At 40.6% G+C, this 13,199-nt stretch overlaps 1 protein-coding gene across 5 annotated transcripts in view; it reads right to left on the reverse strand.

Moving 5' to 3' along the window:
- The window catches only part of LOC101269456 (zinc finger protein 474-like), a 166,837-nt gene that overhangs the window by 99,691 nt on the left and 53,947 nt on the right, over window positions 1-13,199 (reverse strand). For all 5 annotated transcript variants that reach the window (XR_004482135.2, XM_033423733.2, XM_033423734.2 and 2 more), the window contains one exon: window positions 948-2,183. Coding sequence is in view for 4 of the 5 variants with exons in the window: in XM_033423733.2 (XP_033279624.1) it covers window positions 948-1,970 (1,023 nt within the window). In the remaining variant the exon portion in view is untranslated. The remainder of the gene's footprint in view (window positions 1-947; window positions 2,184-13,199) is intronic.

Below are 13,199 nucleotides of genomic sequence, written 5' to 3' on the forward strand. Positions count from 1 at the left end.
GCAAGTCACGGAGAAAAGCCTTTGACCACCTCCTATTTCTCACGACTTGATGTTCTGTAAGGTGTGACACATGGCAGCACAACCACTTCCCTGGCTTCATGGAAGGACAAAACACATGGACCACACTCTATCTTGCATCCTTCCCCAGTCCTGGTTGATGATGAAATTTCAGGTGAAGGCCCAACAACATTTCACCATACAGGTTGGGGATCCCTGGGGTCATGCTTATTTACAACTGCCCAAGTCATGGCCTGGTGTCTGACCCAAACACAGGGTACAGAGCAGCAGCAGAAACTGAGCACTTCCTAGATCCATGAACACACCTAGTTGGCTTTGGGTCTGCACTGGGGTTAATCCCCCCAGATACTACAACCATATAAGTGTTAAAAGAAAACATGCTGCATTTTAAAGCATGTTTATTTCTGCAAGTGCTCCAGTGTTTAATTATGCTAAAGTCATTTGGGGTTTTTGACACAGATTTTATTTTAGTACGATAAACTCAGTATAACCAGCATGGCCAAAAATGAATTCCTAAGGTAGATGACTAAAATAAACCAGTAATAAATATTGGCTGTTGGAATGGGAATTATTTCTCTGTAATGTAGACACAGCATTACTGACTCATTTTCAAATACCAGTCTCTCCCAAGGATTATTGGTATGAGGGATCAAGGAAGAAAGAAGTCCATCTCTCTTTTGGGCAGCAGAATGGAAGGAGACTATGAATCCACCAGGCAAGGGTGTTTTTAAATCTACTTTGCCAACAGAGATATAGCCCTGGAGTCTGACAGGGGGTCAACTTAGGCTGCACTGAGGCAGAAATAAGGCATTGAAAGAAACCATCCTAAGAGCTGAGGGAGCTGATTCTGGGGACATTTTTCTCTCATTCCCCTGGAGGCAGAATGTACCCCCAGACCCACCCAGTGCATACCATGTGGCACGAATTACCTTATCAGTCACAGTGGGTACTGCCATGCTCCTTTGCTGCTTGGAATTAGTGGACTCTTTGAGGCCACCTTTACTCCATAATGTCAAATCTTGAACTTTTGGGCCGCTAGGTTGAGCTGTACAACTTCTCTGGTGCACCAGAAAGCTGTCAGGGGCAAAGGTCCGGCTACAATTTGGGCAGGGTACGAGCTGAGCTTGACTCGGCCCCTCTTGGTTGGACTGTCCAGTTGGAAGGGGCTGAGGCTTCCGCGGTAGTGGCTGGCAGAACTCGCTAGGGAGCCGGTCATTTTCTATTTTCCACTTTTCCAGGCATTTGGGCTGATGTATAGGAAGGGACAGAGTGCCAAATTCCTTACCACAGACGTAGCAGATGAGAGCCCTTGGTCGGGTTGGGATGCCACCAGGAGCTTTCTTGAGAGCAGCAAGATTATCAGAACTGTTGGGGTTTGGTGCCCTGGGCCCCTCACCCTTCGGCCTGCAGCTTCTCTGATGAACAAGAAGCCGATCTGGCAAGAACTTGCGACCACAGGATTCACAGGGCAGCAGCTGAGCCTGGGAACCCTGGAATGCTGCCTGAAGATTGTAGGATCCACTTCCACTGAGAGGCAGTGGTTTGGAAGGTTCTGGCCTCCTCAGGTGCTTGGGCAACTTGCTGTTTTCAGTACGCCACTTCTCCAAGCACTGGGGCTCGTGAATGCCAAGCGATTGGGACCCAAATTCTCGGCCACAGATATGGCACACCTGGAACCCGGGCCTGCGGGATGGGATCACAGGGGGCCTGGGCTGACTTTCCGACATAATCCTCCTACTGGACCGTTTTAGGAGTATTACAGTTCCAGGTCTATTTTTCTGAGGGTCCGTCTTTATTTTTTCACCAGGATTGACAAGCTCAATTTCTGGCAAAAAGCTAGAAAGGGATGCACTAGATAGAACAGCTTGGTTTATAAGGAAGGTAGGCTCTTTAGAATGGTGGAAAGACTGTTGCAACGTGTTGGAAACCGTTTTCTCCTTTCCTCTTTCCATTAACAAAGAAGTCTTTCTCTAGTGCTTGCTCTGATTTCAGGCCAGACATATTTTGGGCTTCTGCTTAGAGAGAAGGTTAGTCAGGTTGGCTGTTCTGGGGTTCCACATTGTAGCCAGTACCTTAGACCCAAAGACAGTGACTCAGAGCTTCATTGCAAGGCAGCAGTCTGGAATGCTGGAAAGTCCCCATGAAACCTCAGATGCCTCCAAGATCTGCAGGGGAAACATAAATCAAGAAGTTATTACATACACACACACAGACACACACTTAGATTTTAAGTTGATAAAGAAACGTGTTTTTTTTTTTTTTTTTTTTGACCTAGCATCCTCTTTGGCTAGCATAGTAACTAGCACTTAGGATTTGTTCAGTAAATGTTGAAATAAGTACGAAAAAAAATTCCATTATGAATTGCACTGTTACCGTGTTGAAAGTAGTGTTCTGCCCAAAGGAAGATGGACATTAATAGCACATCACAGACATATATGGCACAAACCAAGAGGCATGGTGGTGAGATCATGGAGGAGAGAACCAAGGCCTCTGAAAATGATTAATGAAACTGCAGATCATGTAAAAAGACCTCCTTCCACTACCTTAGGGATTCTTTTTAGTGCCATGGATTCCTTTGTCAGTTCTTTGAAGCCTAGGGACCTCTTCCCAGAATAATAATTTTAAAAGCAAAAAATAAAATTCTTACTAGTACAAGTGAAACTAATTTTATTGAAATAATTTATCAAATATTTTTAGTTGTGATTTATCTTTTACTTGAGCTATAAGTAATATGCTAGAATTTTTGAGTGTCCATGGGCCTAGGGTTAAGAACCGGCAGAAGAAGTAATTCAATAGTGAATAGGAGGATTATCAGGGAAACCATCAGAGAGAGGTAAACTTCTTGTAACCTACCAGGTATCCACTCTTCTTCATCATGGGATGGGAGTATTATGAAATTGTGGCCGTAACTGTCAAGCCAAGATGCAACCCAGGGCTATACTCTTCCTGGCAGTATATCTGTACACCTTTCCTGGGATGAAGATGCTCAGACTTCACTTGATGCTCTTTTTATAGCTATTGTGTTCACGTTCTTGTTTTATATAGATATATCTCTATATAGATATTATCTATCTATGTATCTTCAAAATACCTTTTGTAAAAAACATGGCCAACAATTTTATTAAACCAGAAGAAAGGGCTGATAAGATCTCATTATGGTCAGAAGCCAAAGGAGTTTTTACCTTGGGTAAAGGCATGAGTCAGTTTTATCCCAGGTCTACAATCTAGCTCAAGAAAGGTAATTTTCAAAAGTCTTAGGACCTTCTTCATTTCCTGAAGGATGACCTCACTCTGGATTGGAGGCTCCTATTCACAGAGGGAGAAGCACCTGATCTGAGGCTGGACCCTGCAGACCACAGCAGACACGGCTTCAGGCACAGCAAGGACAGCCGTGCTGGTAATATCAAAACACTGTTTGGGCATTGCGGTCGATAAGGGACAAAAAGAGCTGTGAGATATGCACCCAGTTCCTGTATTTTGGCGCCAAGAAAGGTCTACATCTTTGCAATTAAGGCTATCAAATCAGGTCTGGCACAGAAAAGGAAGTTATTCTTCATTTTGACAGATCCTAGGACAGTGATATTAACACATGTGACAAAAGAATGTGTTGGCCCCAAACAGAATGACCAACACAGAAAATGAAGCTTGAAGGAACAAAATTTATCACTTGGTCATCACCATCCAAAGAGAAAATGGCTCTAGAGAACACAAAGAATCCAGTAAAATTATTTCATCAGGTTTTAAACAGCACATGACTGAAATAATCCTCCAAACCACTCTGCTTTTTTGGTTCTGATTTCTTGTTCACCAAGGATCTCCTGGTTCAGTTTCCCATTTTCCTTGATACCAGGAAGTTGCAGACAGCAAAAGTACTTAAGGAGACAGATTGGAAAAATCAATGCGATCAAATGAGCTTATTTCCCTAGACTTGCTTGCAGTCTCCCCCCCTCCCCACACTGCTCCCTGGAGGTGAGAATTCTGAGAAAGCCCCATGACTTGCTCCAACACCTCCTGCATCTTTCCCTAATCATAAAGTAAGAGAACTAATATTTACTGAGTGCCAACTATGCATCAGATATTGTACTAATTTTTATTTACATAATTTCATTTAATTCTCAAATGATTATGAGGCAGGTATTATTATTTTCCTTTTACAAATGAAGAAACTGTGACTCAGAAAAGACAAGTAACTTGCCCAAGACAGTCAGTTTCTAAATGACAGAACTGGGAATCAATTCCAGGTCTCTTTGGCTCCAATGCTCGACTCTTTCCATTATTCATTCTGCCTAAAATTCCACCGGCAGAGCTTCTTCTCTTAAGTTTTTTATCCCTGTTTTAATGTACGATTCATATGCCCCATGGGAAGGTAACTAAGCTCTCACCTGCTTTTATGCTCCCTTTTAGAAGAAGGAAGAGGTGAAAGGGAGGAGGGGAATAGGGCACAGAAGAGGAGAAATCTCCAAGATGGAAAAAGCAGGTGAGAAACTGAGGTTACTGAAGACAGCGTTTTTCCTTAAGCAATAGGGATCACTTTATTTTGCTGTGAATGGTTTTCTAGATGAAGTTTTTCCCTGTGTGGTGTGCAATACATAATCCTTTCCTGATCTCACCAGTATCCTTAATAAAAATCTACACTACTAGCTGCAGGCGGTGGGTGAGAGGAATTGGCTGCAGGGTGAAAGTGAAGGCTTCCCAAAGAGGTCAGATGGCATTCAGTTTGCAGCCCTGTCACTATTTTGATTAGGGATGGATCTTTATGCGTGCAGGTACTTGTACACTACAAATATTTTCTCTGCAGCAAAAATGACAAAGCATCATAAAATTCCCATTGAATCTTCATCTTTTCTTTTTTAATCATCCTCTTTCTTCCTCCAGTGTCCTCCTGAAAATTGTCTTATTGTGATTAAATGTATCAATGTATGGAAGATGAGGTAGCTAGAAGTAAGTGAAGTTTTGGGGAACTGGAGAAATTTATGATGTTTCTGCCAGTGATTCTGCTAAGGCAATGTGACAAGGCACAGCATAGTCAGCTGCTCTATCCTATAAGTTAGTTCTAAAAGTGAGAGTGCTGGAAAATACTAAATACATATACTTAAATCACTTAAGAATTTGGCCTGTCACCCAGATACATCGTAAAGCAATGTTGCTAGTTTATAAAGAGAACCACTTTGCAAAGCCAGCCAGTTTCACCCCAAGCATCCATGGAGAAATGTTCACTCCAACTGGCCTGAATTATTCATTTTGACCATATTTGCAAATAGACCGTTTAAAGAATGTCTTGGAAGGCATCACGTTTTATCAATATGATGCCATTTTTCCATGCCCTTTGGTGTTCATGGGAAGGGAGAGACAAACTTACAAAGATGAATATAATAACCATGAAAATCCAAAACTCATCTTAGCATTAGGAGGTGTTTCTCTATAAAAGAGGGGAAAGAACACAAGCAGAAGTGTGATGAAGTCTTTTGAAAAATAATTTAGCTCTTTGAAACAAAATAAACATGGATACATGACATTTTCTCTGTTAGTATAGAATCCGAATTCTTTAAATGGACAAATGAATAAATAAGAAAGGTGGAGCTGGGACTTATGCTGGCTCTGAGTAAAATTATAAAATAGAGGAGGTTTGTCTTCAATATCTTCCATCCACCCCATTCAGTAGCCTCCCCTGCCTGGTACCCTCATATACACTCCAATGAAATCTTGCTTTCAGAAAAGAGCTGATAGACTCTTTTACACCAAGAATTATGATTGATGAGGTAATATCCCTCCCAGAGTCTGGCAGAGACAGCTAGTTCCCTACCAATAGTTACTCTGTGCAAATTCTCTCAAGTTAACAGAGCCCCACTTTCTAGCTGGGCACATGATTTCCCAGCCAAAACTCTACAGGTTTCTTTGTAGCTAGTGGAAATATTATGTGGCACTTGTAAAAACTCCTATTGAAAAGTAGGGGACACAACCTGCTCCTCTGCCCTTCCTTCATACTGATAACTGATGGCTGGAGCTCTAGCAGCCATCTTGGGCCAGATTACATTCGTGTAACCCTTGACATGACAGAGTAGAGATGTTGATGAACTTCAGTCCCTGATAATATTAGAGCCATCATAGAAGCTCTGGAGTGTCTTCCTTGGGCCTTATTTACATAAGAGAAATAAATGTTTATTTGTATCTTAGCCAATTTTTAAGAGTCTTTTACTCATGTGAAAACCTAACACTGAGTTATAGTTTAATAGTTGTCATTATCTAGGCACAAAATTAATTCTAATAGTGACATTTCAAATTTCAGGACCTTTTTTTGATGAGGAAAAAAATTGAGAGGTTTTATGAGGCAAAACTGACTTATTAAATATACAGTTTTTCCTAAAAATCAGAAATAAAAAAGCTTGAAACTTTAAATACTGAGCCAATGGTTCTTAAGAAACTGATTCACAATACCTCCTTTCCTGGAATTTTTTTTTTTTTTAAGAAAAAAATTAATTGACATTTTGCTTCAGAAGGATAGAATCCTATTTTTTTCCATGAGATTTTGAAAGAGCTAGCAGGCATCATTGTTGTGCCAGTTATTAATGCATTGTCTCTGTATTCCATACTCTCTTTCCTATATCCATCTTTGTGATGCTGGCACTGAGACTCTGCACACCCCATTTCTGCTTTGCCAGCCAGCCTTGCATTATGATTTACCAATACTGGTAATGGGGGAAGAATGTGAGGTTAGAGGAGAAAGAAGACTTATGTCTTTTTAAAGGGTTTCCTGCCTGCTTTTGGTTCTTGTGAGTATCACCCCAGCAATACTTCTTAATCTCAGCAAAAGCAGTTCTTTCCTGTAGCAGTAGCTGAAACCAGTTTACAGTTTTTGCAACATTTGCAAATCAGATTGATTTCCCCTCCCCCAGCAGAAAGCACCATCAGCCAGTCTGCTCTTCCTCTTTGGAAATCGGATTTTCAGCTCCATAGGGTGCTTCTTCTAAGTTGCTAAGTCGTAATAATTCAAACCTTTTCCCTCTGATCCTTCAGCCCTAGGAATGGTAGCTGCCACCTCCCTTATACAATAGTTCTCTCTTTTTACTTTGCTAGTTACCTAGGTAACAACTTCATTCCTGGTTAACAACTCTTTATATTCTCTCTGTTTAAATAACTGGTATGGTTTCTGTCTCTTGACTGATACAGCCACTCTCAGAATATAAGCAATAAAAATCTGTGATATTCAAGCTGCATATTACCTTACTATTGCAATAAACTCAAATGAATTATTTCACAGCAACTTAGAAAATAATATGATGCTTAATATTCAACCCCCAACTCATTCAGACCACTGAAAACATATCTTTATAATGTTTACACCATCACTAGCCTTCAAGAGCTAGAAAATGTTGCTCTTCCATTGTGATCAACTGAATTATACCATAAGGGGAAACCTGCCATTTTAGGCATATTCATATTCTTCTTAATTTTATATGATACTCTTCCTGTACTGACTACCCAGCCATATGGTCACCGCAGCCACAGAGGGAGTCAGAGTAAGGTAATCCCATTCATAGATCAGAGATGACCAGGAAGTGTTGAGGGGAGCTGGTCCAGTCACCCTGGTTGGTTCTCTCACTCCCTTCTGGGTAGCTCCTGGGCCAGTAGCATTTGCAGTCCTCAGTAATTCTGATATGCATGGACAAAAGAGCAACTGGGAACTAGAGGTGGTTGGGCTTGGGAAAGACAGGAGCAGTGTTTGAAAGGTAAAAAATGGAAACACTTTCAGAAAAGCCATTTAGCCTGAGGCATGACTTCTAGGGAATCTGGGTGTCCATACTGACATTCCCAGGCTGATTTTGAATAGCTAATGCAAAATTTCCCCTTCCTTGTCTCTCCTTCACTGTGAAGAATTTTAAACCAAGATATAAGTTCTTTCACTTTTATTCCATCTAATTGTCAGGTGTAGACATAATAGTCTATGGTGTTAGGAAAGCTATGAAAACCAAAAATGGGAGAAATGCACCTTTATGCTTCTAAGTAGAGCCTTCTGCAAGGGCATTTTATGTTAAGGCTCATAATATCACCCTATGAAAGCTATTATTAGACCGAGCCTGTAATTTTCACTCTATATTGAGTATCCAAATCACAGAGTACTCAAGAGTCATAAATGCCACACAGGTATGACTGTGTAATTGTAATATTGACATTTGGAGTGATGGAGAACTGGTTATGGAAACCACCAGGATAGTCGCGTTAGAGGCCTATAATGTATAGAAATTCAAAGGATAGACAAAAAACTGGGAGAGTCAGCCATTGAATAACAAACAAATCTACATGCCATATTTTCTGACATCTGGGATAGTTTGATTCCAATAAAATAACTCTATTCCAATAGCTCTTTTTTAAGACTTTAAAGAAATGTTTCATAAGCCAGACCTGGCTCAGAGATATGCCCCTTTTGGCCTGCATAGAGTTAAAAATGTTTGAATTAGTTGCCATTATTTTAAAATTGAGAGATGTGACACAAAATTGGGATTTTTGGTTTCTTTTGAAAAATTGGAAGATCAGGCCTAGAGCCCATCTTCCAATGTGGCAACATCGAACATAAGCTGGGATATTGAGTAAGGGCTGAACCTATAGATCGGACAGCCATCTGCACTCTTGCAAAGTTTCTCATCAGCCCCTTGTTCAATTCAAAATTCATGCTTGGGGCTTCCCTGGTGGCGCAGTGGTTGAGAGTCCACCTGCCGATGCAGGGGACACGGGTTCGTAACCCGGTCTGGGAAGATCCCACATGCCGCGGAGCGGCTGGGCCCGTGAGCCATGGCCGCTGAGCCTGTGCGTCCGGAGCCTGTGCTCCGCAACGGGTGAGGCCACAACAGTGAGAGGCCCGCGTACCGAAAGAAAAAAAAAAAAAATTCATGCTTGATTCTCAAACTCAATTGAGTTTGTGACCTTTTGTGATTCTAGCTTTAAAATGCCCTTTTCCTCCATTTTTCTCCTCAGTTAAATATTTGAAAATCACTATAAGGAGCACTTGCCCTTGGAAGACTGAGAACCCAGTTGAAGTCTTTTCTCTGGTAGACAACTACTAAAAACATGACGTACTCATTGGTAAAAACTCAGAAGGGAAACTTCCTAATGAAAGTTGAGTCAGGATGAAATACTTGGTTCAAGGAAGGAGAGAAATATCCAAGGCAAAAAAGAAAAGAACCAGTGACCTGAGAAAGAATATTCATACATTATTAAAGGGTCATAGGAAATGATGAACCTAATTTCAGAAAGAAAAAAAAAATCAAGCAGCCTGTGTTTAGATCAGCCACAGGAGAGATGATAGAAGGAAAAAAAAAAAAGGAAGAAAGAAAGAAAGGAAAAAGAAAAACACAAACAGGCAAGAAATGTGTTTTGGAAACCATCTGAACTTTTTGGAAGCATTCCCATAATTATTTAGTTATCCATTGATATAATAAGAGCTACTTTTCTGTTTTAGTCAGGGCCCTTGATTAACCATTAAATGATTTCCCAAATGAAGAATGCTGGATATCTTAAGTTATTAGATTAAGAAAGAACCAGTCAATAAAAAGAACCATAAATAAGCTATTAATAATATAGACTATTGTTACATTTCCAAGATTTGGGCTGGAAATACTTCCTAAGAGACTTACGCTTCCTTGCAGGGATTATAGAATTTGGTGAACTTTTTCTTTCTGCCAAGCTGACCATTTTCTCAAGTACCATCTATGTTAGTTTAAACTGAAAATGTATAAGAACAGCACAGTACAGTAATTCCTTCTCATAAATGAGATATCCAATATCCATTAAGTGTCTAAATTTGATGTATTATGATAAAAAATAATGGGGGAAAAAACTACAGATACCCTTGTTTCAGTATTAAATTTTAAAAAGAATTACAAATAGATTCATTGTTTACCAGTTTCCATTATGTGATATGCTTGCACAGAGTTCCCACCATCTTTATACTCTTGATATACTGTCTCAGAGAGCTAACTCAGTGCAATATCTTTGGAAAGACTTCCAAGCCACAGAGTATTAGTGTCAGAAGTGCAGTTACTAGACTAGTGCCTCCAGGTTAAAACAAACACAATGAAGAATATAGCTGCCTTTGATGGGATCTTCTTGGCCAAGATAGATTGGCACAAGACAGATGGGCCTCACTGTATTCTGAAGGAACCTTTTTTAACCACATCACCCACTTGTCCTACAAGAGCCTCAAAGTTGTGCCTTAGCTCTACCCACCTCCAGGAGGTCGGTGCCTCCCAAAGCCTGGTTAACACTTAAACTGATCATCATTACCATTCGTTACAGACATCAACACCCTTTGTTAATAATGCTCTTTCCACGCAAAGCTGTTTCTGAGGAAAGTCCCTGGGAAGAAAGTCAAAACCAGGATGGAGCCCAAAAGGCAAGGCTGGGTTTCTGCTGTGTGTAAATGAATGTGCCTCTTATTTCCTGGTACATTTAGCATGTCTTCTCTGGTGGTGACCCTGGAGTCTCGGTCGTTTGGGTACACCCACCAGCTGAAGGCTGTTTCTGAACAGGGGCTTTCTGTTGCTCTTCTCCCCACATCTCTCATCTTCCTATGTAAATAAGTCATTAAAAAGCTATTGTCATTCATTCATCTCTGAATTTTGTGAACAAGGAACTCTTTCACAGGCCAGATGGTTTGAACTTGTCGATGGTTAGAATCCTCCACTACAACCTCTCATTGCTCAGGAAATCTTACAAAGGCTATCCCCTGCTGGAGAAAACCACTGAAAGGAGTCTCTTGGTGTCTAGGAGAAACTTGTTCATTCTCCAGGTCCCCAGAGCCCAGACCAAACATAAAATGTGGTGACAGCTCTTTATTTGCAAACGTTCTTAGTTTGTACTTTAAATTTTTTGTAGTTTAAACTTTACTGAAAACCTCCTTCCACCCCATGCCCAATAAGTGTCAAATAGCAAGGAAGTCAGTGAGAGTATCAACTGCTTTGTTCTCTTTTCCTTTAACAAACAAAAGGAAGATCTGTGTGTATTTTAAGTCACACCTAGGATCGGAAAGATTGGAGTATTTGATTGGAAGAATTCAATTTAAAATCAATTCTGTGAATGCTGTTTTTTACTGTTTCTTGTGTTTTCAGCAGGCTTTTTTTCTCCCACTGCCTGTGCTCTCTTTCTCTTTGTTTCATTGTTCCCATTGTCTGTCTGTCTCCACTTTAAGTCTAGAAGGACAACCCAACACATGAAGGACAAGGTACCATCTGCAAGGGAGTGAAGAATGTGGCATCCTGTGGTTGACCTCACTGCTAATTTGCTCTGAAGACACAGACCAGCTCACCACTAGAAAAGTGTGTCTTATATTTCAACTCCGTTATATTCTGGAGAAAGCAGGATGAGAAGTGACGGGCCCAATCTAATCACATGAGTTCTCAAAAGTAGAGAACCTTTCCCCCATCTAGTGAAAGAGATGGGACAACTGAAGGAAAAAGGGATTCAAGTAGCCATTGCTGACTTTAAAAGAAGTGGAGGGAAGAGGCTGTGTGCAAGCAATGGGGGTGGCTCTAGAAGCTGGGAAGGACAAGGAAACAAACACAGGGTCTTCAAAAAGGGACACAGTCTGCTGACACCTTGATTTTACCCCAGGATACCCATGTTGGACTTCTGACATAGAATGATAAGATAATGGATTGGGGTTCTTTTAAGCTGCTTATTTTATGGTATTTTGCTAAGGCAGTAATAGAAGACTAAAACACCCCAAAAGAAAGAGATCAGCATTGTGAATGGAGCCTTCTGCAAAAATGTTGCTCAACTACTTTTGGCCCCCCTGTGACCCAGAATCTTAATACTCAGCTCAGGGTCACCCAGCTCTAGTCTCCACTGGAAACCCCGCCAGGGTGACTCCATCCCAGAGGCCTTGCTGAGAAGCCCCAGTCAGCCCTCTACAATGAGAATTATAATTCAATTTACTCTATAGTAACGAAAACATAAATATTCACATAACATTATAGAATGGGTTCCAGTATCTCTCTTTAGCTCTTGTGAGAATCCTCAACCAGTGTGACTGAAGAAATAATCCTTCAGATTTTGCATTCTCCTCTGTGTGGTCTATGTGTCTTTCCCGTACACACTTCAAGCTTGCTCTCCCCTGTCCTCTTTGACTGTATTCTTTGTTTCTGTATCTGCATATTTGCAACTGGTAAAGCCTTTATTAGCTGTTATCTTCAGAAACTTGACTTTAATACACTCTGCTCTTGGTTAACTGACTATATTTCTTGTCAAAGTGCTGCATGCATAATATTTTCCTTCTCTCCTTTTGACTCTGCCCTCAGGACCTCAGTCAGCCTTCTCTAACAATTGGAGGTGGATGTTTAAACCCTTCCTGGGTGGAAAAGGTTACTTCCAGTTTCGAGTCTGAGCTGAAAACACATTTCCATTTTGTAGAGTCATTTCCTATTTAAAATTGTAGGAATCAGAATATGCCACTTTGACATAAGGATTACTTTGAGCAAATGGGAAGGCAGATGGGTGAGATTATAGGTATATATATGAATGTATGTGTACGAGTGTAAGCGTATGTATATGTGAGTGTATAGATGGTGAGTGGTTAGGTGTGGGTATGTACATGACTGTGAGTGGATGGGTGTGATATGAGTGTATGGATAGAGGTGTGAATTGTTAGATGTGGTATGTGTATGGATGGAAGTGAATGTGTATATGTACATGGGTGTCAGTGATTGGGGGGGTGTGAATAGGTGTGAGTGGAAGAGTGTGAGTGTGTATGTATATGGATGTGTATATATGAGTTTGTAGATGGATGTGAGTGGTTTTGTGTGTGTGTGTGTAGATGGGCAGTAAGGTGGGTAGTGGGTAAAGTGAGAAAGGGAAAAGAATGGTGAATAATTTATATAAGTAATTGAGAAGGTATACTGGGAACAAATTATGAAAAGCCTTATAACGAATCGCAAGAATTTTGATTTCCCTATAGGAAATGGGGAACTTTTATAGAGTTTCTTATATATAACATACAACTGAAAAAAGATCATGAGTGAGGAAATCTGGAGAACATCAACATTTAACATCTAAAGACCAGGCAAAGGAAGTTCTTTGGTTTCCTAAAAGGATCCATTGCTGACTTTACTCTGCAAGTAAACTTTTAGTAGGAAAATAGATCCCTCTGGTTTATTAAATGCAATTTGTACCTAACTTCTTGAGACTATGTA

This window comes from Orcinus orca, chromosome 3 (genome assembly GCF_937001465.1).
Source record: "Orcinus orca chromosome 3, mOrcOrc1.1, whole genome shotgun sequence".
Lineage (NCBI taxonomy): Eukaryota > Metazoa > Chordata > Mammalia > Artiodactyla > Delphinidae > Orcinus > Orcinus orca.